The sequence below is a fragment of the Melospiza melodia genome, chromosome Z (genome assembly GCF_035770615.1).
Source record: "Melospiza melodia melodia isolate bMelMel2 chromosome Z, bMelMel2.pri, whole genome shotgun sequence".
Taxonomy (NCBI): domain Eukaryota; kingdom Metazoa; phylum Chordata; class Aves; order Passeriformes; family Passerellidae; genus Melospiza; species Melospiza melodia.
Genome location: NC_086226.1, coordinates 9421292 through 9447298, shown reverse-complemented (window position 1 = coordinate 9447298; position 26007 = coordinate 9421292). Strand labels below are relative to the sequence as shown.

The following is a 26007-nucleotide window of genomic DNA, read 5'->3' as shown; positions in this document are numbered from 1 at the left end:
GCTGTGATCCTGTATTCCCCTGGTGCTGCCTGACAGCTTTTCTGACCTACTGAGCTGAGCTGGACAGCTCTAATGTGAGTTTGGAGCAGATGTGTGGTGGGAATCCATCAGCAGTGATGGATTTTGGCCAAGATTGTATTCCATGCCCATGCTGTGGTATCTCTGTGCCTTCAGCTCCCTTGTTGCCCCTGTGCCAGGTCAAACCTGGAAGAAAAGCAAAGATCAGGGGTCACCACCACCACGGCCTTTATTGGTGAGACACAGGACAGAAAGCCATGGGGTCACTCCAGCTTCTGAAGTCTTCCACCTTTGTTTCTGCAGTGCTGCTTGAAGCACATCCAGGATATTCATGTTGAGACACCATAACCTGGGATCGCCATGGTGCAGCCACAGGCTGATGGGAGAGCCTCAGTGGAGCTGGTAGGGCTGTGGCCCTTGGAGAAGCACCAGGAAGATGCAGCCCCAGGAAGAGACTGTGTGGGGTTTGAAGGACCAGTTCAGCCCTGCAGGACCATGGGTTGTCCCGCTCTTGGCTCTTGCTGACTTTGGGCTTCATGCTTCTCCCACAGCTGGACAGATATCCTGTGCTCCTGAGCACCATGGATCTTACAGCAGTGTGGGATTTCTCTGACCAAACACAATGTGGGTGCTGGTGCTACCCCACTGTCCTTGGGGCTACCTGAGGGGACAAGGGAACCTGATGGGACAGCTGTGCTCTTCATCCTTGGCAAGGAAGCATAGGTGAAGTCCTGTTGCCTCTGCTCTGGTCTTCATGCTCAGGTTGTGATTCCAGATAAGTTCCTGCACAAATGCTGGGCAGAGTCAGGTTCCCATTTCAACACCTGGCCAAAATTTGGAGACAGTCTAGCCTGTGTTCTCCAGCCATGGAGGACCCTTTTTGGGTGGTTTTTCAGGAGAGTGAGGCATCTTGGGGTCATGCACATCCCTTTTTTTTTCCCTCTTGCTTCCACTGGTACTGATGAAGGGCTGTCCAGGGAGTCAAAGTCCCATCCAGAGACAGGCTGTGGTCATGCCCCTATTTGAAATTCCCATATGTTTCAAATGAATTCAAATAACTGAGGGCTAGATCATAGCAGAGCCCATACTGTTCCTGTGGATAAAAGGATGCACTTGAGGCTCCAGTGGACCAACACCTGCAGTGGCATGCCAGCATTGGTCTCCAACAGCTTCCTGACACAGAGCATGCCACACACAGGTGCACTCCACCCTCCTCCTCCCAGCTGGAATCCACCACCCCTGCTGAGGAATCCAGGCATGTGCTCCAGGACCTGGAGGATGGGCTACACCAGCACTGGAACCAGCTGGTTTTGGCAGGAGAGCCAACATCCATGACACCAAGTGTTAAGTAGCCAGGTGGACCAGAAAGGGGCCACTCATCATGCAGGATGCTTTGGTGCCCCCTCAGTTCTGCAGAACCTGACACTGAGGGAGTGGGTGTGCCCAGCAGCAGAAACTGGAGCTTTCAAAGATCTCATTGGCACCTGGCCTCAGGATGATCTGAGCACAGAGGGGCCAGGGCAGCTACTGGGGCAATACAAGATTTGGCTCTTACTGTGCTGCTGCCATCCCAGGTGGGTTAGAAGTCAGCACCTACCACATTTTTAATGAACTGTCTGCGCCTCCTCTTCAGCATCCTCACAGCCTGGGACACATCCACCATGCCCTCGCTTTGGATCTGCTCACACAGGAAACCAGCAGCACAGAAGATCCCACTCCGGCTGGCTCCGTCCCTGTGGAGGAGGGCAAGGGAAGCTTCATTTGCTCTGGGATGGCAGGTGGCAGGGCTGAGCCTCAGAGCTGTCCCCCTAGACCCACACACTCTCCCCAAGAATGATCTTGGCCATGCATCCCACATCCAACCAACCTTCACAGGAAAGCCTTCGTCCCTCAGCCTAGCTGAATTCATATCCACACATCCACCCCAGATGGAGCTGTCCCCAATGTCACTGACACAGCCTGAGCTGTGTTCCAGCTCAGTGCCATGGCTGCTCCTCCAGCAGACATCACTCACCAGCAGGTGACAAGGATGTGTCCATCCTGGCTCTGCCGATGGTGTGTCTCCACCTTCCCCAGCAGGCTGATGATGGTGTCAGGGTTGGGGGGAAGGTGCTTCTGCATGGGCCAGTCTGTCAGTTGATGTAACTGGATTTCCACTGCAGATTTCTTGGGCTAGTGGGGAAGAAAGACAGGGGGCTGGACAGAGAAGAGACCTATTGGCTTCATGGAGGGAAGGGGAGGGACAGTGCATGCCAGACCTGCCTCAGCCACGCACACTGGATCAAGGGAGCAGCCCCACAATGGGACATGCCACTCCAGAATTTGCTCTTCTTCACCAAGTGCTCTGAGAGCAACAGACAGAGCACAAAAGAAGAGCTGAGCTCCAGCTGCAGCTCAGACCTACACCAGTCCTGTGTCCAGCTGCCTGCAATAGTTCCCCTTTCATGAACCACTGAGATGTACAAACTCCAACCACAGCTGCTGTCCTCCAGTTGGAAATGAACACAAAACCACCTCTGAGATCTACCTCTCTACCTCTGGGAGCTGCTCCTCCCAGCTTGTGCAAAGATTCTTCTCAAAGGAGTTTGCAAGCTCTGAGCAAAGGGCCCACCTGCTGCCTGTTGCCGAGGACGAGTGTCCAGGTTGTGAAGCCAGCCCCAGGCTCCTCTGAGATCAGCTGCACATGGAAGCGGCCGTAGTCATCTTCACCCTGGCTGGGCCAGAACTGCACGTACGTCTGGGGGAGGGCGAGAGGGGCCTGATCACACATGGCCCCGCCTGCACACAGGGCAGAGCTCGGCCCCTCACATGGGGGGCTCACAGCAGCCCCTTGCCCAAAGGCCACATGCACATGGCTCTGCCAGACACCTGCTGGGCACCAGCCCAGTGCTGCAGCCAGAGAATAACACTCCATCACACTGGACACCTGGGAAGGGGTCAACAAAACCCAATGGGTGCTCATTTGCAGTGAGACCGAGGACAGCCCCCTGCTGTGGAGCTGGGACTGTCCTCAGGGCTCTGCCAGGTGGAGCCCCCAGGCTTGCAGTAGGTCCTGGTGCAAGCTGGGCTCTCATGCTAAGATCCTTGCAGGGGCAAAGGCAGGAATCACACTGCTCGGCCCCACAGGGAACCAGGAGACGGGAGAGCTGTCAGAGCTTGGGCTGCTGACCTTGTCCAGCTCCTGGAGTTCATTCAGCACAACTACTGATGTGCAAGTGTAATCCCAGACCAGAGCCCAGAAATCCACCAGCGTGGTGGGGAAAGGCAGCTGCGTGATGATGATTCTCTCCTCCTCGGTGTACGTCTGCGAAAGACACGACGATGTGTGTGTGAGGAGAGTCCCACAATGCCCGAGAGCCCTTCCCGCAGCGGGATGGCTCCCTACCGCCCAGCGGAGATGCAGAAGGCCCAGGCCGGCCCAGCCCTGCTCACAGCAGCTCATGTTAGCGCCCCGCTGCCCTCTCAGCTCATCGCAGCCGGGCTCAGCTGGCAGCAGGCTGGGCTGGCACACGCTGCTGCGCTGCCTGCGCAGGCAGGCTCCGCCGATGGCGGTCGCGGGGGCCATCTCCTGGCAGCAGGGCCGGCAGGCACCGAGCAGCAGCCCGAGCGCCGGGACACCTCCCCGGCCGGGGGCTCTGCCCTGGCCCGGAGCAGGGCTGCGCAGGAGGGGCCCGGCTGCCCCGAGCAGCTCCCGCTCCCGCGTAAGGCGGCCGGAGCCTTACGCTGGCAAAGACGGCGTTGATGTAAGCTGGCGAGCCGTCTGCGTTCACCGAGGACATCAGGATGGGCCGGCAGGAGTCCGCTGCGGAGGCAAGGAACACAGAGAGGGAAACGATGGATCGTTCCCTCCCTACAGACAGGCAGGGGGCTTTCCCTGCAACAAGCACAGCCAACAGAGCTCCCTGCAGCATGGGTTGGAGAGGATTGAACGGACAGGCACCACCACACCCACGGCTGTGACAGCTCAGGGGCATCCTGATGAGGGGTGCCCAAAACCCTGTGTCTGGGGGCACAGCAGATCCACCCTCCTCATTGTGCCTCATCTGAGCTTCTCCACTGGGAAAGTGTAGACCAGGGACATATTTATCCCAGGTGTACCTCATGTACCTCCAACAGGCTCAGAAGGAATCAGCCTAATCTGTATTTATTATCTCCTAAGCAGAATACAACAACTGGACCCTGAGCCCAACCTGTCAGTGTCATGTGCCAGGGAGGGAAGCAGCAGGAAAGCATCATTCCCCCCATGCTGCTGCCAGGCTCTGGCTTTAGAGCAAGTGGCTGCCCGGCCCTGCCAGTGTTACCTGGCAAGATCCCTGGCTTGCGGTTCTTGGCTTGGTTTCTGGGTTTCTCTGCTTCTCTGCATGGCAGGAGCTGGAACAACTCAGAAAATCTCTGCACGGCCTGTAGAGATGATTCACCCATGTCAGTCCTGCCTGTCAGCAACTCACCTTCTTGGGCCACTGCAGAGAAATGATCCCCCACCTCCATCCCACTGCTGGGGAGGGGAGCAGGAGGGGGCTGGCATCACAGATGGGCCCCCACAGCACCAGTGCACCGTCCCCTGGTGGTACCTTGAACTCCTTCTCCAGGGCGCTGTTGCAGCCTGAGGTCTCATGGTCCCGCAGGGAGTGCACGCGGCTGGCGATGCTCTCCACGGGCACCCCGGTGCTGCCGCAGAGCAAACCTTCCAGCAGCGCCTCGTACAGGAAGCTGTACTGCTCCTGCGGGAGGACACGCCTCAGCTGCACGGTCTGGAGCCAGTCCAGGAGGAACCCTGGAGCTCCAGATCACCAGTTGTGCTCAAACTGTGCTATAAGTGAGCCAGCTTCATCCTTCTCCTTCCTGCTGCAGATCCCTGAGGTCAGACACTTCTCATTGCAGGCATCCCTGCTTTGGGACACTGCCAGCAACTCCAGCAACCCAGACAAGATCATCTTCCTCAGGTTTAGTGCTCCCTCTCGGACCAGACCCCTGCTCTGGGGAAGGCAGCCCAGAAAACCTGCACACTAGTTAGACTTTGTACAAGAGGCTGCTTGGTCCAGCCCAAGCCGGTTTTCTCTGAAGGAGCCCAGCACTAAGCAGATCATGAGGATATAGTGCCTAGGCCAGGACACTGCTGCCCAGGAGCTGCCAGGAGGGCAGCCATCCTGAAAGCTGGAGGCACAGGTGGACTCTTGTTCATCATCCTTGCCTACAGGACAGCCCTTCTGTGTCAGGGTGACTGATACCTACAAATGCTGCTGATACCTCAGAGAGTCTCAGGGAAATTAAGATTCCAACTAGCTTTGGACACAGCACTGAGAAAAGATCCTTCAGTGTCCATCACCTGGTAGCCCTAGTCCCTGTGGCTAGATCAGGAGCAGCATGGCTAATGTGGCTTTGCATGCCACATCTCAGGGAAGGGTGGTGTTGACAGCAAAGGGTTAAAAGCAGCACAATGGTTTTTCATTCAGAAGGAGCATGGTGGATTGTCTCAAGTGGCCTTACAGCTGGGAGTATACCAAGGTGTGGAAAATGACAGTGTGAGAAATCCCATATATTGTATATAAACAGCCTACTGCTGTTTAACCTCTCTCTGCTTTGTGGAGTACAATACATACAGAGGGAATGTTGGTGTTTACAGAGACCTGGGGCCCATTGCCATGAACATGGCTGAGCTCCCTGTTTTGGGACACATCAAAGGCCAGAGATCATAAAGACACATTGGAGATCACAGCCCAGCTCGTAAACTACAGGTGCACAGGCCTTTGTTAAATGGGTGAAAAGAGCAGCCCCACTGTCCCCCAGGATGGACTGGGCCCGATGGTGCTGGTGTTCCCACTTATGTGTTACCTCCTGGCATCGTCCAGCTAGGGAGGTAATGAAACAAATTCACTCTTGGCATTTTAGCCATGGTTTTGTGGCTGTTCTGGCCACTCGCCTGTGTCGACTCCCACAGGTGGGCATTGGATCTGCAGCCCGAGGTGTGCAGGGAGCAAATTCCTCACCTTGGTCTGCACCATGCTGACCCGCTGCTCCCGCAGCTGCTGCACACAGCGGAACACATCCACCTTGCCCTCCGCCTTGCCCATCTTCAAGAGGAAGTCCAGGGCGATGAAGGTGCCTGTGCGCCCGATGCCGGCGCTGAGGACACGGAGCGGCGCGGTCAGCGCTGCCCCCGCTGGCCGTGCCCCGGCACCCAGAGAGCCCCAGCGCGGTACCTGCAGTGCACCAGCACGGGGCCTGCAGGCGCTTCCAGCACCCTCTTGTTCACCACCTCCACCAAGCACAGCAGCTGCGACGGGTTTCTGGGCACCCCGTGGTCCGGCCACAGCAGGTAGTGAAACTGCTCCACTGCTCTTGGCAGAGCACAGCCTGCCTGCAGAAAGGGAGACACAGCTGGCAACAGGGAGCTGCAAGCGACCAGGAAACTCGTGTCGAGTGACTGCCTGCCAACAAGGAGGCAGCAGTGGAGAAAACCACTTGAGAGGGGCACCAGCACAGAGGGCTCCCTCCAGCACCACACCGTAAGGACTGCTCCACTACAGCTCCTCAGACACTACAGGGCAGATTCACCCATCCCACAGCCACACGATTCATTTTGTCCTCTGCTTCACCGTGAGCAGTGAACGCAAAGCAGGAAAAGCAGCTTGTGCCCCAGAGGGGAATGATACCAATCACAGCTTAGGGTATTTCCAGAGTCATCAAAAAGCCCTGGCTTGCCCAGAAAAGATGTACCCTAAGGCTGTTACTACACTGATGTGAATGTAGTCACTTGGTACCAGCCATTGTGATTTTCCCTAAACATCACATTCACTTGCCATGAACTAATGCTACATCTTACCATCAGGTGCTCTTGGAGCTTTACATTTCAGCTGCATGTTGCTTTGGGCAAGACAAGAAAGGACAGAAATCTGCATAACTGCAATTTCTTCATTTTCTGCCCTTTATCTGAGGTGTAACTTCCGCAGGAGCACACATCTTGGCAAATGACCTTATGTGGGTTATCTTAAACCATAAACTATGTGTCCAGGTTTAGTGCTGTAAGTCACCAAGGAGCTTCAGTGTGGACCTTCTGCAGATTGATTCAGGTGACAGGCAGGCACCTGTCCCATCATCCTGGATGTGCAGAGATTCCATTCCATAGCCGTTATCTGCTTGTATACCCTTTGTAGTCACCTCACCCAAGCCATCAAGAATCTACAATATTCCCATGCGCAACGTCAGTCCAGACTCCTCTGGGGTGACCACTGGAGCTGACTGACTGCCTTTGCCTGGCACCGAAACCTGGGACTGATGGCCTGGCATGGATTCCATTTATAGCAACCTGCTGACACTGCACCTTTTTGTGCTGGAGACCAGGCTCCCCACAGGGTCCATGTCTGACAGCTCCCACCAGCTGCTGGAATCCAAACACATCCTGCATTCCCACCTCAGCTCCATGCCAGGCTTACCTTCTGCAGGCAGAAGATGCGTTTGACAAGGCCTGTTGTGGTCCAGGTGTTGTTGAGTGTCACGGTGAAGTCTCCGTAGATCTGCTCCTCCTCTGGCCAATACTGCTCACACTTGATCTGTCAACACCAGTGAGATCTCTGAGCACAGGAAAACTCATAAGAAGAGCATTGCAGGGGTGTAGTGCTGCGCCCTGTCCCCGCTGACAGCAGCACTGGGAGCACAGCAGGTGTGGAAGCCTGCGCTCTGGCAATGCCCAAGCTGAGAGGTTTCATCGGCTGAGAGGTTTTCTCTACCTTGTTCTGTTCCACTAAGCCCGTCAGCATCACAATGACTGAGGTCTTCTCCTGCCAGACCATGTGCCAGAAATCCACCACTGTCCCAGCCAAGGGGCCTTGGGAAGGAAGAGGAGAGCCCTATGCAAGTGTCCCAGCCATGGGCACATTTTTGGACATTCCCAGGCTTTCCTCTGCCTAGACACAGAGGTACAGCCAGGGGACATCAGCACCTGAAAGGGGTGCTGGCCACATCAGCTTCATCACCATGTTAGAAATTTGGACAAGGAGAAGGGAGGGAAGATGAGCCCATGTCAGGGATTCACTGCTGCTTTGGGGGCTCCTGCTTGCAGACCCTTGAGATGACTGGCAGCTGCTCCCACATTTGGGGCCCTATTTTCCAAGGAGCATTTCTGCAGCTCTGCAGGAAACCAAGACTTCCTCATTGCACGCTGCACAGAGCTGACAGACACATCCAGGCTTTGCACTACTGGGAAGAGACTATCCGAGTGCACTGGGTGCAGACATGCCAGGCACTTGCAGGATTGTTCCTGTTATGCCAGCTGCCAAAGGGAACAAACTAGGCTTGTGAGCGGAAGGACCATGTCCTCATACTGGGCAGTGCAGATACCAGCTCCAGCTGCTGCCAAGCTACCACTGAGACCTTCCATGCCCTCTAGCACCTGTAACAACTGTTCAGAGAGAACTGAACAACCTCAGAGACCCTGGAGACACAGGGACTTGGAGTGAGCCATTCACAGCTCCCTGGCTACTATCCCAGTTCCCCATTTCCCAGACTGCTCAGGGTAGTGAATGGCATCTCCTGAGGATGAGGTTTGGGAGCACCTACCTTGAGCTGCAATGAAGAAGCATGGACTTCGGTAGGTCTGCAGGGGAGAGATTCAAACAGCTCTGATCACATGAGTTAAATGTTTAACAGGGAATGAAATAAAGGATCCATCCCCCAGGCACCAAAGCCCAGAATGCTCAGCACAGTGTGTCCCACAGCACCTTTCCTGGCCAGCACAGACAGTGGGTACCCAGGGGCTGCATCTCAGTTCCTGTCCCCTCACACATGGGTCCCTTTTTGTTTGAGGTGAGAACTGCACACAAACCCAGAGTACTCCAGGCAGCTCAGAGAGGATTCAGTGGAAGCAACATCCCAAGACCCGCCAGCTTAAGGGCAAAAAGTGCCAGACCTCAGGGCCCCCCATGTGAGCAGGACTGTCCTCCTGCCAGGCACCTTTCCTACCCTTCTCAGGGTAACAACTCCTCACTACCTACATCCACATAGCTGGCATTGATGTAGCCATTCCCGGTGTCAGAGGGCTGCAGCACCACACGGCAGTGATCATCTGAAAGAGAAGGGAGGTGGGCTAATGCTTTAGGGCACCAACAAAGAGACTGATTAAGGGGGAAGGCGTAATTTATTAATTACTGTCTGTTGCCTCTCCAGCAGCACCCAAGGCCTCAGGACATGTTCAGGGTTAAAGAACAGCTGATGAGACAAAGGGTAACATGGCACAGCAGGAAGTGCAATTGAGTGTTAAGGAAGATTATGAAATGGCCAAATGTACACACCGTGTGTGGCCCAGAGGAACTTTAAAGGTTGGAAGAAATTAGGTCACTCCTTCTACTTTCCCACAAATACCTGCCTCTGGATGGTACATGACAGTGTTCAGCACTGACTACCATCAGGAACAGGAATACAATGTTTGATTAAGTTTGCAGGGAGATTTGAAGGGCAGAACGAGGATACTCCAACAGGATATAAAAGAGTGGGGCCAGAAATGTCTCTGAGTTTCAGTGGCCATGGAGGATGAGATGAGTAGCTCAGTATTTCTGAAGTGGTGGAGGGGCACCTACACCAGCCCAGCATCCTGTGCTACCCCAGCCAGCCCCAAGAGCCTGAGCCAGTCCCTGGAGAGCTCTGCTTACATGGGATGATGCTCTTGTAGCGGTTCTTGTTTTGATTACAGAGCTCCTTGCCAGCATTGCAGGGGTGCAACAAAGTGGAGGACAATTGCTGCAGAGGAAGAAAACAAGCCCACTCAGCACTGGGATATATTCTGGGGCTGTGGCCACAGCTGATTGCATCACACATCCAGGGCAGGAATGAGGAGTGGGGAGTGCAGCCAGGTGGGAAAGCAAAGCTAAACCAGACCTGATATTCTCTAAGAAGCCCAGCACCATGCCTGTTGACTGATTCATCATCTGTCTGTTCTGCCTCTATTTCTTCCCTCTTAAACATCTTCAGAGCCTCCAGCAATTCCTCCACTGGGATCTGTGTGTTTGGCTTGCGTACATCTGCAGAGACCACAAGGACAGGACTTCAGCACCCAACTAGTGCTAAACTGGCCAGTTCTGGAACTCTGCAGCTGAGACTGAGATGGCATTGCAGCAGCCAGAATTCTCAAATCTTATACTGTCCCTCCCCACACAGGTCCCTTCTCCTGGGAGGAGTCCCTTTCCCTGTGCCAGCCAGCTCTGACCACCCTGTTCCTGCAATTAACTTGTGGAACCTGCAATCATCCTGCCTGTGTTTTTAACAGACAGCCTGTCCAGACAAGGCACACAGGGCCCTTGCTCATACTGCACCTTTCTGACATCCTCTCAGGGGTATAGCGCTGCTGTTCTCCAACCGTCTTGAACTGTTGTGCTTTAACCTGCAAAACAGCAAGGCAGGTGCACAGACCAGCAGAAGAGAGATACAGAGCTGAAGCTGTTACCCATCTCACCACCCTGCCTCATCTCACACTCCACTTGGACACTCCATGCCACTGCAGGGAGTGTCCAAGTGGAGCCGGTGAATACCTCACAGAGGGCAGGAGAGGTGATCCACATACTGACCTGAAGATGACAAAAAGCAGCAAAATCCCCAGTGCCAGGAATGAAACAATTAGTGCTACTGCCATAACCATGGGCTTGCTATCCAGCAGAGACGGTGGCTCCTGCCCTGCAAGCAGCACAGGACAGGCTCAGGCTCCTGCACAGCCTAAACCAAGCATTGGGACATCCCACAGGGACATGAAGAGAAAAGCAACTTCCCTTGTCTTCCACCCAAGGCTTTGCATTAGAGAAAAGCTGAGGTGGGGCAGAAGAAGCAGGTGTTTCTGAGGTGTGCTACCCCCAATTGTGGAACATGAGTCCCTGAAGGCCCCAAACACTGCCAAGTGAGGTATCTACTTGGAGGGGTTGCAAATACACCAGAGGAGGATTACTGAGACGAAGACTAAACCTGTGGTGATGGCAGAGATAATGTGCAATCGCCAGTGGCCACTGGGCCCCCACCTATCCAAGAGTCCTGAGGATGTCCAAAGCCCATCTACCATAGATACCCTCAAAATACAGAGAACTTCTATGAAGACCAAAGTATGGCAATATTCCACTACATCTCCCCTGGGCCGGCTTGTATCCAGGGAAGCTGCCAGGCTGGCAAAAGGGAGCAGGCAGGAGGGAGGCTTGGGCTCCAGGAGCAAGGAGACACTTACCAAGAGAGAAGCTGTAGCAGACACAGGTGAACTTCTCTGCCTGTTGGAGGAGACAGGAGGGAGAGCTCAGGCCAGTCCTGCAGCACTGGCCTAGCTGGAGGCCAAGGTCCCCAGGCAGGGCCACCGAGGGAGGTGGCTGTGGCCCAGAAGCCCAGGGACAGCACGGTGCCGGGGCACGGGACAGGAGCGTGAGCTCAGAGGCAGCCCAGAGGCAGCGAGGGGCCCAGCCCCGGGCGGCAGCAGGCGCAGGGAGCAAGAGCCCCCCGAGGGTACCTGCGGCCCGCGGCGGACGAGGCGCAGCAGGGCCGTGTAGTCCCGGCCCGGGCTGAGGGCAGCGTTGTCCATGCCCTGCCCGCGGCTGCCGTCGCCCAGCACGAAGTCCGTGGCGGCGCTGAGGTTGAGCAGAGCGGCCTGGTAGGCGCTGGCATTGGAGAGCTGTGCCTGCTCCGAGCAGATGCTCTCGATCAGCGAGGCGTTGTGCGTGGCGGCCACGATCAGCTGGTGCTCCCTGCGGGCCCAAAGGCAGTGGCAGCGGGCACGGGGGCCACGGGAAGGGAGGCGGCTGCAGGCCAGCGCCGGCGTGGGGAGAGCCCCGGCGGGGCTGCGGAGCCGCGGGGCTGCGCTCACCTGGCGGCCTCAGAGCCGGGGGCGATGGGGCTCAGGGGGAGCACGGCCGTGCCTTGCGAGGGGGCGATGTCGCGGGCGCCGCGGCAGCTGATGGCCTGGGGGTGCGGGGTGTCTGCAGGGCAACAGCGGGGAATGAGCGTCGGCAGGGCCGGGCGAGCAGCAGCAGCGACGGCCTCGGGCAGCGCAGGCCGGCGAGAGCAGGGCTGGGCTGTGCCCGGGCTCCCGGCCCGGCCCCACAGCAAAGCTCACCGGAGCTGCTGTTGCTGTGAAACTCCCTCGTCAGCGCAGCCCCGGCTCCAGCAGCCGTCAGCCCCTGGAGCGTCACGGCGTAGCTGCTGCCAGGGCTGTGCCCCGGCAGCCGGTGCTCGGTGACGGAGCCATCGAGGCGCAGCCGCTCGGTCTCCAGCACGCTGCTGTCCCCTGCGTTCCTGGCTGTGATGTTCAGCTGCGGACAGGAGACGCAGCTGGGACGCAGCAGCTCCCGGCTGCCCGCTGGGAAGGTGCCCGCAGTTGCAACGTCCCTGCCAGCCTGCCCTTCCCTGTGCCTGCCCTTCCCTGTGCCTGGGCAAGGCTCTGGAGAGGAACGGGTGAGAGGCTCAGCCCCATGTGCAGAGCTCAAAACAGAGGAGAGGAGAGGAGGAATTTGCAGCCAGCCCTGAGGATGTGTGAGCAGCAACCTCTGCGAGCAAAGGGCTGGGCCTCTGAAAAGGAAGGCTGCAGTTTGAAAGGCTGTAGATATATGTACTGAGCCCGAGGACAGGCCTTGCAATATCACAGGCATTGTGGTGATGATGTGCTCCATAAGAGGAGCCTTGAGCGTCTCAATCTTCCTGTATTTCTTCATGGCTATCCCTTTCCCACAGTTGCCAGTGTGCCTGCACAGAGCTCCAGGCTGGGAGGTGAGGGTCTGCCCTGCTCCCTGGGTACCTGGTATCCGATGATCTCCCCGTTGCAGGAGGGCGGCGCGCTCCACCTGAGAGAGCCCCTGTCGGGATCCAGCCACAGCTGCTCCGGTTTGTCCGGCACTGCAAGCACAGACCATGGGGTCACACACAGGGCCATGGGCAGGGGCTCAGGCCACAGGAGGCTGCAGCAGCTCCCGGCCAAGGGACAGGCTGCAAAGGGACTCCCTGTAAGGGGTTTGTCCCCTGCAAAGGCTGTGTGTGCTGCAGCAGTGGGAAGCACAACAGTGTGAGGCGGAGTGGGACAATGAGAAGGGGCTGTGCCCTGCTCAGGGCTCTCCCGGCCCCTTCCCCAGAGGGCTCTGCACAGGACCCAAGCAGCTCTGATCCCAGGCACATCCCTGCACAGAGAATATGATCAGGCTGAGCTGAGGGGTGAGGGGAGCACCTGTCCTCCCTGTGGCACAGCTCTGGACTGTTCCTTATCTGTCCTCCCTGTGGCACAACTCTGGACTGTTCCTTATCTGTCCTCCCTGTGACACAGCTCTGGACTGTTCCTTGTCTCTGATATTTCTGTGCACTTACCTGATTCCTGTGTTGTGAAGAACCATGAGAACAGGGTTGTGTTGGGAGGCAAGTCGATGGTGACACTGTACTCAGTGAAGGGCTGCAAAGGGGAGCAGGTGAATGTTCCCTCCTGGCCATGTAACATCTGCTCTGCATCCACCTCCTCAGCCTCACAGGGAGGGGAGGAAGGCGCTGCCAGCTGGCACATGGCCCTCATGCCCTGGCAGGCATCAGGGAACCTGCAGGTCCATTTCAGTTTGATGCTGGTGCTGGAAATCTCAAAGGTCTCATGGTCAACCTGGAGCACTTCTGTGAAGGAAAGATTGCCAGAAGGTCACTTTATTCCCTTCCCAGCCCAGCCATGCAAGGATGCTGCAGTCAGACAACTTTGCTCATCAGGAGAGACTGGAGGTGGTCACTGCAGCCCTCTGCAAGGGGAGCAGGAGGAGTTTGGGGTCATGGTGCCCTGGGAAACTGAATGTGAACCATTGGGTGAATTTCTCCAGTGGCACAACCGCTCGTGTTCAGTCAAACATCAGGACACCTTGGGGAGAAGAGAGGGAAGCCAGGATGTGTCCCCAGCTGGGCTAAATCCCAGCTCACAGGGAGCAGCGAAGGGATCCTGCCTGCCTGAAACCCTCTGAGCTGCTTGGCTGCAGCCATCCTTTGGTGCCATGGGAGAGCACAACAGGAGACATTTCCTCATGGTCTGGAAGCAGGAGCTGCTTCCACAGCCTCCATCCTCACAGTGCTGTGCCCAAGGAAAAACCCCGACCTTCCCACGCTGTTCCCCCTCAGAGATGTTCTCAGGATCTCCCCCTGCAAAGGATTATCCTGCTCCAGGTCCCTCCCTTACCGATGCACTCCACACTGGAATGAATGGGGACCCAGGCACCTCCGGAGTCTCTTCCAAGCCAAAATTCTTCATATCCAAATGTCCCATAATCATCCTGGAATTTAGTCTGACATTGGATTTCAGTGAAGAGTGGCTGGAAACCTTGAGGGCAGCTCAGCATCACTTCCTCATTCTTCTTATAATTCTCCAGGTCTGGTGCCAGTTGGAGTCTGGAGTCCCACTGGGGCCTTTTACACCCTCCTGTCAGAGGTGAAAGTGGGTGTTAGATGGGGTGGAGGTGATGGGATGGGTAGGGGTGAGTAGTGGGAGAGAAATCCCCAGGAACCCCTCCAGTCAATGAAGGGAGAGGGAAGGTGACACATCCCTCTGCTGGGATGTCACCTGAGGGCAAGCCTTGTTGGGAAGGACTGTCATTGAGCTTGTAAAGCATGAAGAATCACTCATTCATCAATATGCCTGTATCCACCCACTTGTCTCTCTGGACACTCCTTACAACCTCCTACAGCCCAAAGCAGGGACATTCCCATCCTGTATCTCCCTGTGCCTCTCTCCTGAGCACTGCCATGTACTGCCATACCCCCACTGGACACAGCCTTTTCTCTGCCAGGGACAGCTCTGCATCTCCATCCCCTGATGGATGGCATTGCTCCTCCCCCAGGTCCATCCCATACAGCCTCCAGTCCCAGTGCCAAGGGCTGAGCCAGCCCTGCATCATCAGGGCTCCCTTCATTCCGCTCTGCTCCAACCCCTGCAGGTGCAGGAGGTGTCCCCCAGGTCCCTCATCCATGGGCCAGCAGGGGAGCAAGCAGACCTGTGCATTCCAGGGTGGCACCTGGAGGCACAGCAAAGATACTGGAACCTCCATGGGCACCTGGCTGGCAGCCTTGGATCCTGCCCCTGGCCTGGGCACCCAGCTGGGAGCCCCAGCCTTGGCCTGCTCAGGAACCACTGCAGGAGATTTCAGCTTGCCCAGCTGGTTCTGCCTGCTCTGTTGTCTCCTGGCTGCATTGTCCTCTTCAGCAGTTTGCTCAGGCAACAGAGCCCCAGGGAGGGTGAGGGCAGAGGGGAGACACGGGAGAGCTGCTGCAGCCTCACTTACCCATGCACAGGACATCCCCCTCAATGCGTGTCCAGGCACCTGTGCTGCTCCTGCCCCACCAGGCATCCACATAGTCTGGTTTTCCAGAAATCACTTGTTGAAATTCCTTTGCACATTTGACCTCGGGGAAGGAGGGCTCGAGGCCTTTGGGACAGGTCAGGGTCAGTTCTTCTCTGTTCTGTGGGTTTCCAGTTTCATTCTCCAAAAACTGAAGTCTTGCATCCCACTCAGGTTTAGGGCATTTTGCTGTCAGGAAGAAAGTGTGAGAGTCCTCCTCAGCAAGGGAATGCTCAGGCAGGAGAGGGACCGAGGCTTTTCCATGATGAACTGTAGTTAATGTCTGCATTCCACACCATGAGGAAACCCAAGGTACCCCAAGAGCAGAAGAAGATCATGTGCCTGGGCAAGGAGGTGATATGGGACACTGGGAGAGAGGTGAAAACTGAGGGCAGGATCCTTTCTGACTTCCCTGTGATGCACAACTCAGGAATAGACTGGGAGATGCAGGGATAGAGAAAACCTGTCCCACCCTGAATGCTTCTAACCCTCTCCACCTTGGATTCTGCTCCCAACTGCGACCTGACTCTGAGCTTGCCCAAGGTGTCCCACAGACATGGCACCATGTCCAGCTCCCCTCTACACTGACAGGTGCACATAGCAGGGGAGACCTACTGCTTCCCAGCTTACCCGTGGTGCAGCTCAGTTTCAGAGGCAACCTGTGCCATTTTCCTGAAATGTCCAACACCTGCCAAACATTCCTCCAGTTTGCACATCTGATCACAGCAAGGGGAGGAGCGTCATTCTCAAAGCAGCTCAGTGTCACCTCTTCACCGACCGTGTAAAATCTCTGGTTTGGCCTGAACTGGAGCTGTGAGTCCCCCTGGGGCTGCTGGCATCGCTCTGGAGAGGAGAAGGAGCTCATGTAAGCAGAATGGGAAGTGGTCTGCTGGAATATTTCTTGCTCTGACTTGGACAGGGCTCATTTCCTTTGGTTACCAGATTCAACTGCTTGCTTGATCCCTCACTTGCAACCTAGGACAGAGTTATTGGTGGCAGCAGACCACCGCAAGAGCAGTCCCATCCATGCCTACTACAGTCTTGCAGGCTTCCCAACTCAGGCTCCATTTGGGAAAAGCTGGACAGGGACTGAATTCCTTCCCGGTCTTCACACAGAGTTCCATCCCGTCCCACCACCTTGGCCATACAGCCACTCATTGTTTGAAGGCTTTACAGGGTTTACAGTAGCCCCCAGTGCAGTGAGCCTTGTTCCTGCCTTTGAACCCCTCCCAGGAGCACAGAGCCCAGCAGGTGCCTACAGCAAGGTGCTGAGGCGAGAAGAGCCTTGTCAGTGCCAGCACATGGGGAAAGCCAAAGGTATCCAGGTCTGCCATTCCTGCACTGTCATCTGCACCACCAGGTCACAGAGGGTCTGCCACCAGCTCAGGGCCCTGGGTCAGGGTGGTGCAGGGCTGTGCTTACCCTTGCAGGTGGGAGTCTCATTCCACAGGGTCTGGGCCCCTCTGGAAATGCACTGAATCAGTGGGACAGATGGCACAAACTTCTCAGGAATCTTCCCAGCACAGCTGACCTGCACCACTTCATCCAAGGCATAGTCGCTCCTCTTCGGAGTAAACTTCAGTTTGTGGTCCCAGTCGGAGGGAATTTTACATTTTCCTGTGTGGAAAGGCCAGGAGGCAGAGCCTGAGGGTCACTGGGCTCCAGCAGCATCCATGAGGATGAGGGAGTTCCATCCGGAGGGGTGCCAATCCCTCTCTCTTCAGAGAGGTGGCAGAGATGGCACCTCCCAGGATGAGCCCCATCCCCCAGGTGCTTTATCCCTCCCCACACCCTCAGGGCAGTGCAGGAGGGTTATCCACAGGGTTATCCTGCCCACCTGCTGCTGAGGAGACACCCCAGCTAGAGGGGTCCAGCAGCCCTGGGGGATGCTGCTCTCTCCCACAAATCCAGGGGCTGTGGGAGTGCTCCAGACTCTGCTGGCACCACTCATCATCATTTCTGTCATTCTGCTGGACATGATCTGCTGACACCCACAGGCACACTTGTTTGCTGCAAAATCCCACTTGAGTTGCCACTTGGCTTTTGTTCTGGATGTTACACTTGTTATTTCCTCTGCTCTGTCCCTCTCACAATTATCTGCTGGCTCCTAGCAGCAGCTGCCTCCCATCCCATATCCCTGCCATCCTCACCAAGACAAGTGACACCCCCTCATCTGATTGGGCTAAAGGGGCTTAGAGCATGTGGGTATCTCACCAGCTGCATGTTTGGTTGTGTTTTGCATCATGAAGATTGGGCAATTGATTGAAGTAAATTTCATATTCATTTTCATTAAATTCTAGACAGGATTGCTGCTGCCTCTCTGCATGGATCTGCATTTGGGTCTCTGCCCTCTGACCAGGCCCCACTTTTCACAGAACAACTGTAACTCTCTGTGCGTGTTCCCCCACCATACAAATTTAGCTGTAGCAGTCCAAACTTTGTCCAGTGTTACCAGGGTGCAGTCAGGCAGGCACAGAGAGTTTGCACTGCTTCCTACAACACCCAAGTGGCAGCATTGTTGTAGTGTGTTTTGTTAATTTACTTAATTGCGCCCCCATTTTCTGTATTTGTTCCCCCATGTTATGTAATGGTTCTGTCCTCCCCCAGTTTTCCCGCCATTGAGTTATCATTCAGTCTGTTGCCCTAGTAACTCCCGCCACTGTAGTTGTCAGTCCTCCTTCTTATGTAATTCCTCCTCCCCCTAACTCCCTTATATGTATGCTTTTTTTCTCCTCCCCTGGCCCAGTCAATCACCTCCACTCCTCCCAGTTTGCTAGAATCTTCTCCCCTATGGGGGTTGTGATTGACTGTGGTCCCAGGGCCCCTCCTTTACTTTGTATTGATAGAGTTCTCCCTGATGGCCATTATGTTAGGTTCACTCCCTTGTCTTCCCTTATAGGTTCTGTGTAAACCCCTCCCTGAGACACCTCCTCCCCTTATAACCTTGTTACTCCCCTTTTGTTTGGTCACTCCCTGGCTGGCGTCTGGGGTTCCTCCATAAACCTGATTGTCGCCATCGAGTGTCCAGCTCCCTCTTTCTCCTCTCGATAGCAGCGGGCCCGTCCACAGGGAGCACAGCCCAAGGCCACCAGACGCCGAGGGGTGCTCCCGGATTTGCAGCTGGGTGTTGGCTGCCCTCCTGCTGGCCGGACACTTGACCTTAAGGGCCGCACCTCGCTGCACACCAGCACTCCCCAGGAAAGGAGGAGTGCTCTGCAGACCTCATGCAGTAGGAGACCACACTAGCTGCACCTCCTCAGACAGAATAAAACCCCTGACAAATAAGTGGAAAAAAATAGCCCCAGACTGGCAAATTGAGCATCAAGTACTTCAGTCAAGTGACAGCTCCTCTTCAAAGTATTTCCCATGTTTTAATTTGCATTTCAGGGCCCTGAATTGTAGAAGAAGGCCTGAATGAAGACTATTCACTGATGGGTATTCTTTGATCCTAGAGGTACCACAGAAATGTGAACAAAGTTTTTTGAAAAGAGTCATGTGAGGCCTGGCCTGAAGCAAGAAGCAGTTTGAGGGGATGGAAACTCTGCAGTGGAGGTAGCCTTAGGAGCTGAGGGGGTTGTGAATGCTCACGAGCATGTCTGGCCTCTCCCACATGGCCCCACTCTTGACTTCTGTGTGAGGGGGCCTCAGCATTTTTCCTTTTGTAACTGTTCTACACCTCCTGGTAGCTGTGAGAGCTCCCACAGCACTCAAAGCCCACTGGCAGCACCACACATGCCAAGTTGCTTGGCAGGAAACCAGGAGGAAAGGAGAAATTCTCCTTTGCAGGCACTCTGCTGACACAGATGCAGATTTCAAGAGGTATCTGGGACAGCATCTTTCCACAAACAGGGATGCTCTGCTGGCAAGGGTGATTGCAGCTGCACAAGAGAGCTCTGCCTTGCTTGCAGCTCTCCCTGAGTCTTTTCATAGAGCAAAGCTCTCCCTGCTGAAATAACTGCAAATTAATCTCTCTACACTTGCCAGGCTTCCTTGCAGGGGTTGGGGTTAAGGTGAAAAAGCCACACCTCATGTTTGTTGCTTTAGAAGTGCAATGTAAAGCAGTCTTACTGTAGCAAAAATCAGAGCTAGTCTTTGTTTAAAGTTTGTAACTGTTCCTTTTACTAAAAGGTGCTACTTCTGCACAACTGAAATGAGGCATATTTAGCGTTATGCTAAGTATTGTTTACAGGCACTTAGGACTCATTCAGTTTTTCATAAAAGCAAAGAAGGGCTTGTGCTGGAAGGTTCCCAAGGAAGATCACTTAGTTCCAGCCCTCCTGTCACGCACTACATTAGGTTGTCCAAAGCCATCCACAGTCTGGCCTGGAATGGGAACTGGAACTTTCAGGGATGGGGCATGCAAGCTTCACTGGGCATCCTGTGCCAGTGGATATCAAAATACTGACTGCAGCACCTCCCCCATGGAGTGGTCATCCATCAGATCCATACATTCCCGGTTTGGAGACAAGGATGTCACACAGGACGGTGTCAAATGCCTTGCACAAGTTCAGGTGGATGATGTCAGTCACTCCCCCCTTATTCACAAATGCTGTCACTCCTCCATAAACGGGCAACAAATTACTCAGATATTATTTGATCTTTTGAAGCCATCACAAATAATTTCCATGTGCCTCAGAATAATTTCCAGCAGGAACTGCTCCATTATCTTGCCCAGCGCCAAATGGAGACTGACTGGCCTGTAGTTCCCTGGGTCTCCCTCATTTCCCCTTTTTAAAAAGGGGGTTGTGCTTCTCCTTTTACAGTCAGTGGGAACTTTACTGGAAGTTGCTGGCAACAACTTCTCAGCTATGATAGATACGGTGTTTGTTACTTCCTCCACCCTCAGGACCCACACATGCATCTGATCAGGTCCCATGGATTAGTGCACCTTCAGGTGCCTCAGCTGGTCTCAAGCCTGGTCTTTTCTTACATCAGGATGGTCTTCATTCTGCCAGCCCCTTTTTTTACCCCCTGCAACTCAGGTTACTTTTCCTTGGTCATGGGCACAAGAAAATAGGTGCTGTGTAAGACCCCTGGGCTGGAAGTGGGAGTAAAGTGGCACTGAGCTGGCATAACAGCCGCACATTTCTGACTAGGTGTCCATCTTCACCAGGGCTCCAGCCAGTAATTTCTCTTAGACTAGGCACTTATCAGACTTAATCCTTTGCAGGAGTATCAGCCTCTTCTCTGTTGTCTTTGTTTCAGATGAAAAGGCCTTCACAGATGTGCAAACTTGATCCAGGGCTTCCTCAGTGTTCCTGTCAGTGTCTGCTGAGCTGGAATGTGGGATACTGCTGGGATACTGCATGGATTCCAGCACAGTCTCAGGCAAGGGTAGGCATGGGTAGGTGAAACGTGTGCTTCTGCAAAGACCACAAGTGTGCCAGCAGTGTATCTGCCCTTCAGACACAAAGACTACACAGGAGAGCAGCCCTGCAGGCAAACCCTCGTGCTCCCTCCTTCCTTCTTCTCTGCCCACAGGGCCCCTTGCAAGCACCAGGGAGATTCCTGTTCTCTGCAACTCATCCTTTCCTTCCCAAGCTCTCTGAGCTGTGTTTGATGCCATGTGCTTGCTGAGGGGAGCTAAGAAAAGCAACCACTGTTTCCACAGAGAAAACCACTGTTTTTCCAGTTGCACTGGAGAGTTGCACTGTAAGGCACTGAGAACAAAAATGGGTCTTACAGCATTTCTGAATTTGGGAAGGGAGGTGATCATTTGGCCCCACTTTTAAATTCCTCCCAGGCTCCCTTGTGCCGTTGGACCTGCCAGATGTGCCCCTGTTGTGCTTGGAGGCAGACAGAGGCTGACACAGCCCCCACATCCAAGCTGGGCATGGACCATGCTGAGCAGAGCCCATGAGGGGCTGGGTGGGAGAGATCAGAAAAGGCAGGCAGAGCCCACAGCTCATTCCCATACTCAAAGAGTCCAGTGGTACACAGAGTACCACCACAGGGGAATGCACCAGCCTCAGAATTATCCTGGAAGTTAACAGTGTGTGACAGAGGGGTGGGTATGGCAAAAAAAGCTTGCTTGCCTTGCAGAGGGGCAGTGTACATCAGCAGGGCAGCCTGAGGGACTGCCAAAGCCTATTCACCCTGTGCACACAGAGCACCCTGCCAGCAGTGCCCAAACATCACAGCCCCTCCAGGGCCTGCCTCCTGCCCACATTCCTACTGCTGCAGAGGAGCTGAACCCCCTGTCACAGCACTGACACCATCTGCATCCAGGCAGCTGCTGCTGCTCAGAGTCCCTCCTTGTGGCATTTCTGATGATTGTTTGAGGGTAAAGCCTAGAAAGCTCTGCTTCCCTGCAAAATGGGGAAGAGAACACACTTTCAGTCCATGCCTGCTTTCGTCTCAAGAATGTTGTTGATTACAATCCAGCTCGGCCTCACATCTCCAATAAGTCCAAGCCTGTCATGCATGTGATTATCACCCGAGGCTCATTGGAAGAAACCAATCTATGGCCACTGGGTGCAGTCAGGATGCACCTCTGTCCTCACGCTCATTACACCCCTTCCCAAGTCATTCCATAGAAATTGGTGTGGGAAAAGAGCACCTTGGAGCAAAGGAGCCTGTGCTCTAACCCAGGATGGCTTCTTGTGTGCTTTGGAGATGTCCACGGGAAGCTGTCAAGGGACCTCCACTGGAGAGATGGAACTCCCCATTAGTGCAAAGCAGTTGGATGTATTTGTGGGGCTGACACACTAAGGGAGAAAGGAGAGGTCTCGACAGAAAGGGGAAAGAAACTCTCAGCTTCCAACCTTGTAGGGATTAACAGCAACTGGGAGAGTAATGGAACAGTTTTCAGACACTTTTTGTTGCCCTGCACAGTGGTACGCAGAGAGCCGCCCACGGGCTCTCTGCCCCAGCTAGAGGAAGGAGGCTGAGTCAAGTGAAATTTCAGAAGGAAAATACAGAGTAGATGTGACCAAATAGGCACCTTTTGTAAAGTGCAATGCGTGCTCACTGTGAAATGGAAATATTGAATGCCTGAGACAGGAGTTGTAACAAAAGGTTGGTCTATTTGCCTCCAAAGCCAGATATTTACTGCTTTGGATTTTTTTCCTAGATGATACTATTAAATGAATACTCTCCTCTCTGATATTGTTTATTACCCATGAATATAGAAAGCCTTTTCCAGAAATGTCTGGCCTGCCTGTCCCTGCTGCAAGGAGTTATGAGCCTGGCAGGCTAAACAAAGGCCCAGCATGGGCCAGAAGGGGAGGGTCAGGAGAAAGGAGAAACAGCTATGCTGATAATTCAGGACAGGCTCCTGGGTTCAGCCCTTTGCTTAACAGCAGAAGGTGTCCTTTCTTACACTGTATTACCTCACACACAAAGAAGAAAGGACAAGGTGAAATCTAAGAAGCAGTAGGCGAGTAGGCGAAGTTCAACCCTTTTGGCAGGGCAGCTCAGCAGCTGAGAGAGGTGACAGCAAAGTCTTGCTGTGTTGGATGCCATGTGCTTGCTGAGAGGAGCTAAGAAAAGCAATCTTTCCACCAGTGGAGAGTTGTTTTGCAAGGCACTGCGAACACAAACACGGGTCTCAGAGCATCTCTGTGCTCCTGAGTAGCAACCAAAGGTGTTGAGCAGGTCTTTAAGAGTGATGGAGCCAAGAGACCCTGGGGATGCTCTGCTTGGGAGTCATGGCAGGGAAAGGGGGATAGCAAAGAACGTTCTGAACAAGGCATTGTGAGAAGAGCTGGGAAATGGTGGTACTTTGACCTTTACTGGTCCACCAGATGCTAAAGGACATCTGACACATGTCTAAGGACAGGAGGAAAAATTAGTGTTTCCTGAATCTTTGGATGGTGATGGGAAGTGGAAGCATGGTAGAGCACACCGTTCACCACCCCTAAGGTGCCAAGCCCCAGGCACTCCTCTGCAGTACCTCTTAGCACTCATGTTCCCCATAACTCTGGGCACAGTTCGGAATTCCGCTGACACAAACCCTTTCAGATTGGCTACAGCTTAGCTTCAGCTACCATCCTCCCACCCCGTGGTGATTGCAGCTGTGCTCCTGGTTAGAACCTCTTGTCACCTGCCACTAGATCACACAGAGTGTCAAGCAAGACTGATGAAAAAGGCGTCCGAGACAGCTTGTATGCCAGAGCCTTTGCACAGAAAACGTGTCCTAGAAGATTCCCCATCTGCCTTCCAGGTGCACTGGGGCTGTAAGGGGAGAAGAGTTTTGTACAGGTATGGCATTTTAGGGAGGAAAAACTCCCTGTGAGAGCAGCACAGCAAGACAATAAGGTGACAATAGGACAATGACACAATGCACCCTGCGCAGTGCACGTTGTCCCCATGATGGGAGGAGCTGAGCAGCAGGGCCAACCACACGTGCAAACCACATCCTGTGCCTGGGCTGCACTGCTGTTGCCTGCACTGCTCTCTGTGGCACTATGCACAGCAGATTTTACCCTGTATCTGCCAGGGGATGTGCTCAGGAATCCCCACCCTATTGTTCCCAACAGCTTTACCCTGCCCCACAGCCTCTGTCAGCCCATTCCACCCTAGCAGACCCTCCTGCCTCACTCAGGACATTTTCCTTGCCCTGTGCCTCTGCAAGAGAAGGACTCTGATCCATTGGTTGGAGCTCAGCAGAGGTGTCAGGATGGGATGAGCCCACATGCTGAGGATGCAGGCAGGGCTGCTCACACTGCTGGGTGTGGCCAGCACATGTTTTTGTCTTGGTTCCTCTTCTCACAAGCAGCAAGGTGCAAACTCAGCGATATCATCTGTGTCACGGGCAGCAGCAGACTCCTCTGGGAAGGCTGGGTGACTGAGATCTGCAGAGCGTGACAAGAGTCTGCAGGGCTACAGGACCCTGCTGCATCCCACTGTACGTGACACAGACAGATCCTGACCTTAGTGTGCACCTTGAAAACAAATAGAAAAGCCATGGTCGCACATGCTGGCCTGGGAGAACAGCTTCAGCAGGGATCTGGGCAATGGGAAGACACTCTGGACAGGAGAATATCCTCTGTTGCAGTTTTTGCCCTTGTTTATTGCGTGACAGTGATGTGCTGTGGTTACACTCTCTGCAACCAGACACATTTTCCCTGGAAACAGGCTCTCGTGACACCTCTCCTGATAGTACAGTCCCTGATGTCACTTCACATCAGGAATTAAAGTTTCTGATCCCATTCCCTGTACTCTGTCACAACCACTAGATCAGCTGTTTTCTGTAGCCTCCAACCAACCGGATCCAACACCACAGCAGACCAGGATGACAGAATTAGATGCTAGTTTAATGATTTTTATCACCTAGCTCCAAATTTAATGATTTCTATCACCTAGCTCCAAGAAAATTAGTTTAGATAAATACTCGAAGACAGATACAGAAGAATGCAAGGTCACAGTTGCTGCACCCACAGCTCAATTGCCAGGCAGTGCAGCCTCCTGGGAGGACAGACAACATGTGAGCCTACAAATTCCTACTGACTCTGCTGGCATCAAAGTGTGCAGCCAGGGAAGGAGGAGCCCAGCAGATCCCTGGCTGTGCTCTGATCCTTCCAGCACCAAGGAAGTGCATTAAAGAGCAATCCCAGAGTATGGTAAGCCCTGTCCCCAGGCTCTCCTGGACACCCAGGGGCTCAGCTCATGGCTCCCCAGCTCCTGGTTGGGCACCAGCACCCATCTCTGTGGTGAGGACATGGCACCCTGACACTGTGCCAGGACAGACGGACACCTTGTATTTCCAGCTCCATGGAGGAAAACACAGACTCTGCAGAGGCTTTCCCAGCAGCCCAAGCCTTGCTGCCCTCCATCCCCAAACAGAGCTCTGCCTGACCACAACCCAGCTGGTGGACTTGGGCCCAAGTGTGGACGTCAGACTGCCCTGATACAGCTGCTGTATCCTGCACACCATAAGGCTGCACAGGGGCTCTGCAAAAGGAGCACAGTAAAACCTTTTCTTGGGGGCAGAGGAGGGAGCACTGCTTACCTCTTCCCTGGGGTTGTCCATTGTTGCTGGGATAGGGCTTACCATGATTTTGTGCTGCCAGCAGAGGTGTGAGGAGCAGGAGAAGCATCCATTGCAGGGCCATGTTTGCCTATGCTCCAGGGCAGGACTGAGGTCTCAGCTACCCTGGCTGCCTCACTGCACACCCATCTGATTGTGAGTGGTGAGAGCACGGAAAGGAAACAGGCACGCAGAGAAATCACATATGGTGCAAGAAGCTTCCTCATTGGAGAGGGAAACTCCGCCAGTATCAGCACTGCCTTCTTTCTCTTTCAGCTCCATGACCGTTTTGGAATTTTGCTGTCTCTAATTTCTTGTCTAAAACCACAGTTTTTAGGTCTTCTGTCAGGACCAGCTACTAATGGTAGCTGGGCTGCCTCCTCTCCCAGCACAGATTTCAGAAGGACTTGTGAGGTGTTGTGGTTCCTGGCTGGGTTTTAACAGGAAGATGTGCCTTCCATACTCACCCAGATATTCAAGCAGTGATTACACCAGGAGAATCCTCACCTTTTTACTGCCGTAATTTGGATTGTGACAAACGGGACTTCTGAAGGGCACAGATGCTCTTAATTACCTGGCAGTGTGTGCCATGGATAGGAATGCCAAGGTTTTGGCAGGAGTGGTAGCTGCTCAGGATTGGACTGAGAGCAGATGTTTGAGCAGAAGGGGACAAGAGCCCTGGAGGTCTCAAGCTCAGCTACTGTGGCACATTGT

At 54.3% G+C, this 26007-nt stretch overlaps 1 protein-coding gene across 1 annotated transcript; it reads right to left on the bottom strand.

The window, feature by feature from the left end:
* Positions 1 to 224: 224 nt before the first annotated feature.
* LOC134432031 (receptor-type tyrosine-protein phosphatase kappa-like) lies at positions 225 to 25455 on the bottom strand. Its single transcript, XM_063180410.1, has 29 exons — positions 25276 to 25455; positions 16746 to 16940; positions 15954 to 16166; positions 15267 to 15512; positions 14168 to 14407; positions 13330 to 13620; positions 12770 to 12867; positions 12092 to 12287; positions 11843 to 11954; positions 11489 to 11723; positions 11216 to 11255; positions 10575 to 10680; positions 10323 to 10390; positions 9889 to 10031; positions 9663 to 9750; positions 9009 to 9079; positions 8575 to 8611; positions 7746 to 7843; positions 7452 to 7568; positions 6219 to 6376; positions 6006 to 6141; positions 4590 to 4739; positions 4320 to 4419; positions 3741 to 3820; positions 3188 to 3322; positions 2630 to 2755; positions 2033 to 2190; positions 1616 to 1751; positions 225 to 1111 (listed from the first exon to the last, which is right to left on the bottom strand). Exons 1-29 carry the CDS (start codon positions 25376 to 25378, stop codon positions 1037 to 1039), a joined length of 3951 nt encoding a protein of 1316 aa, XP_063036480.1. The 5' UTR covers positions 25379 to 25455; the 3' UTR covers positions 225 to 1036.
* Between the last annotated feature and the right edge of the window lie 552 nt (positions 25456 to 26007).

Coding starts and splice junctions, on each gene's coding strand:
- LOC134432031 (XM_063180410.1), bottom strand. CDS start 25,378: ATGGCCCTGCAATGGATGCTTCTCCTGCTCCTCACACCTCTGCTGGCA. Junction 14,408..15,266: donor GGGGGATGTCCTGTGCATGG/GTAAGTGAGGCT, acceptor CACCTCTGACAG/GAGGGTGTAAAAGGCCCCAG. Junction 4,420..4,589: donor CCCTGGAGAAGGAGTTCAAG/GTACCACCAGGG, acceptor TCATCTCTACAG/GCCGTGCAGAGATTTTCTGA.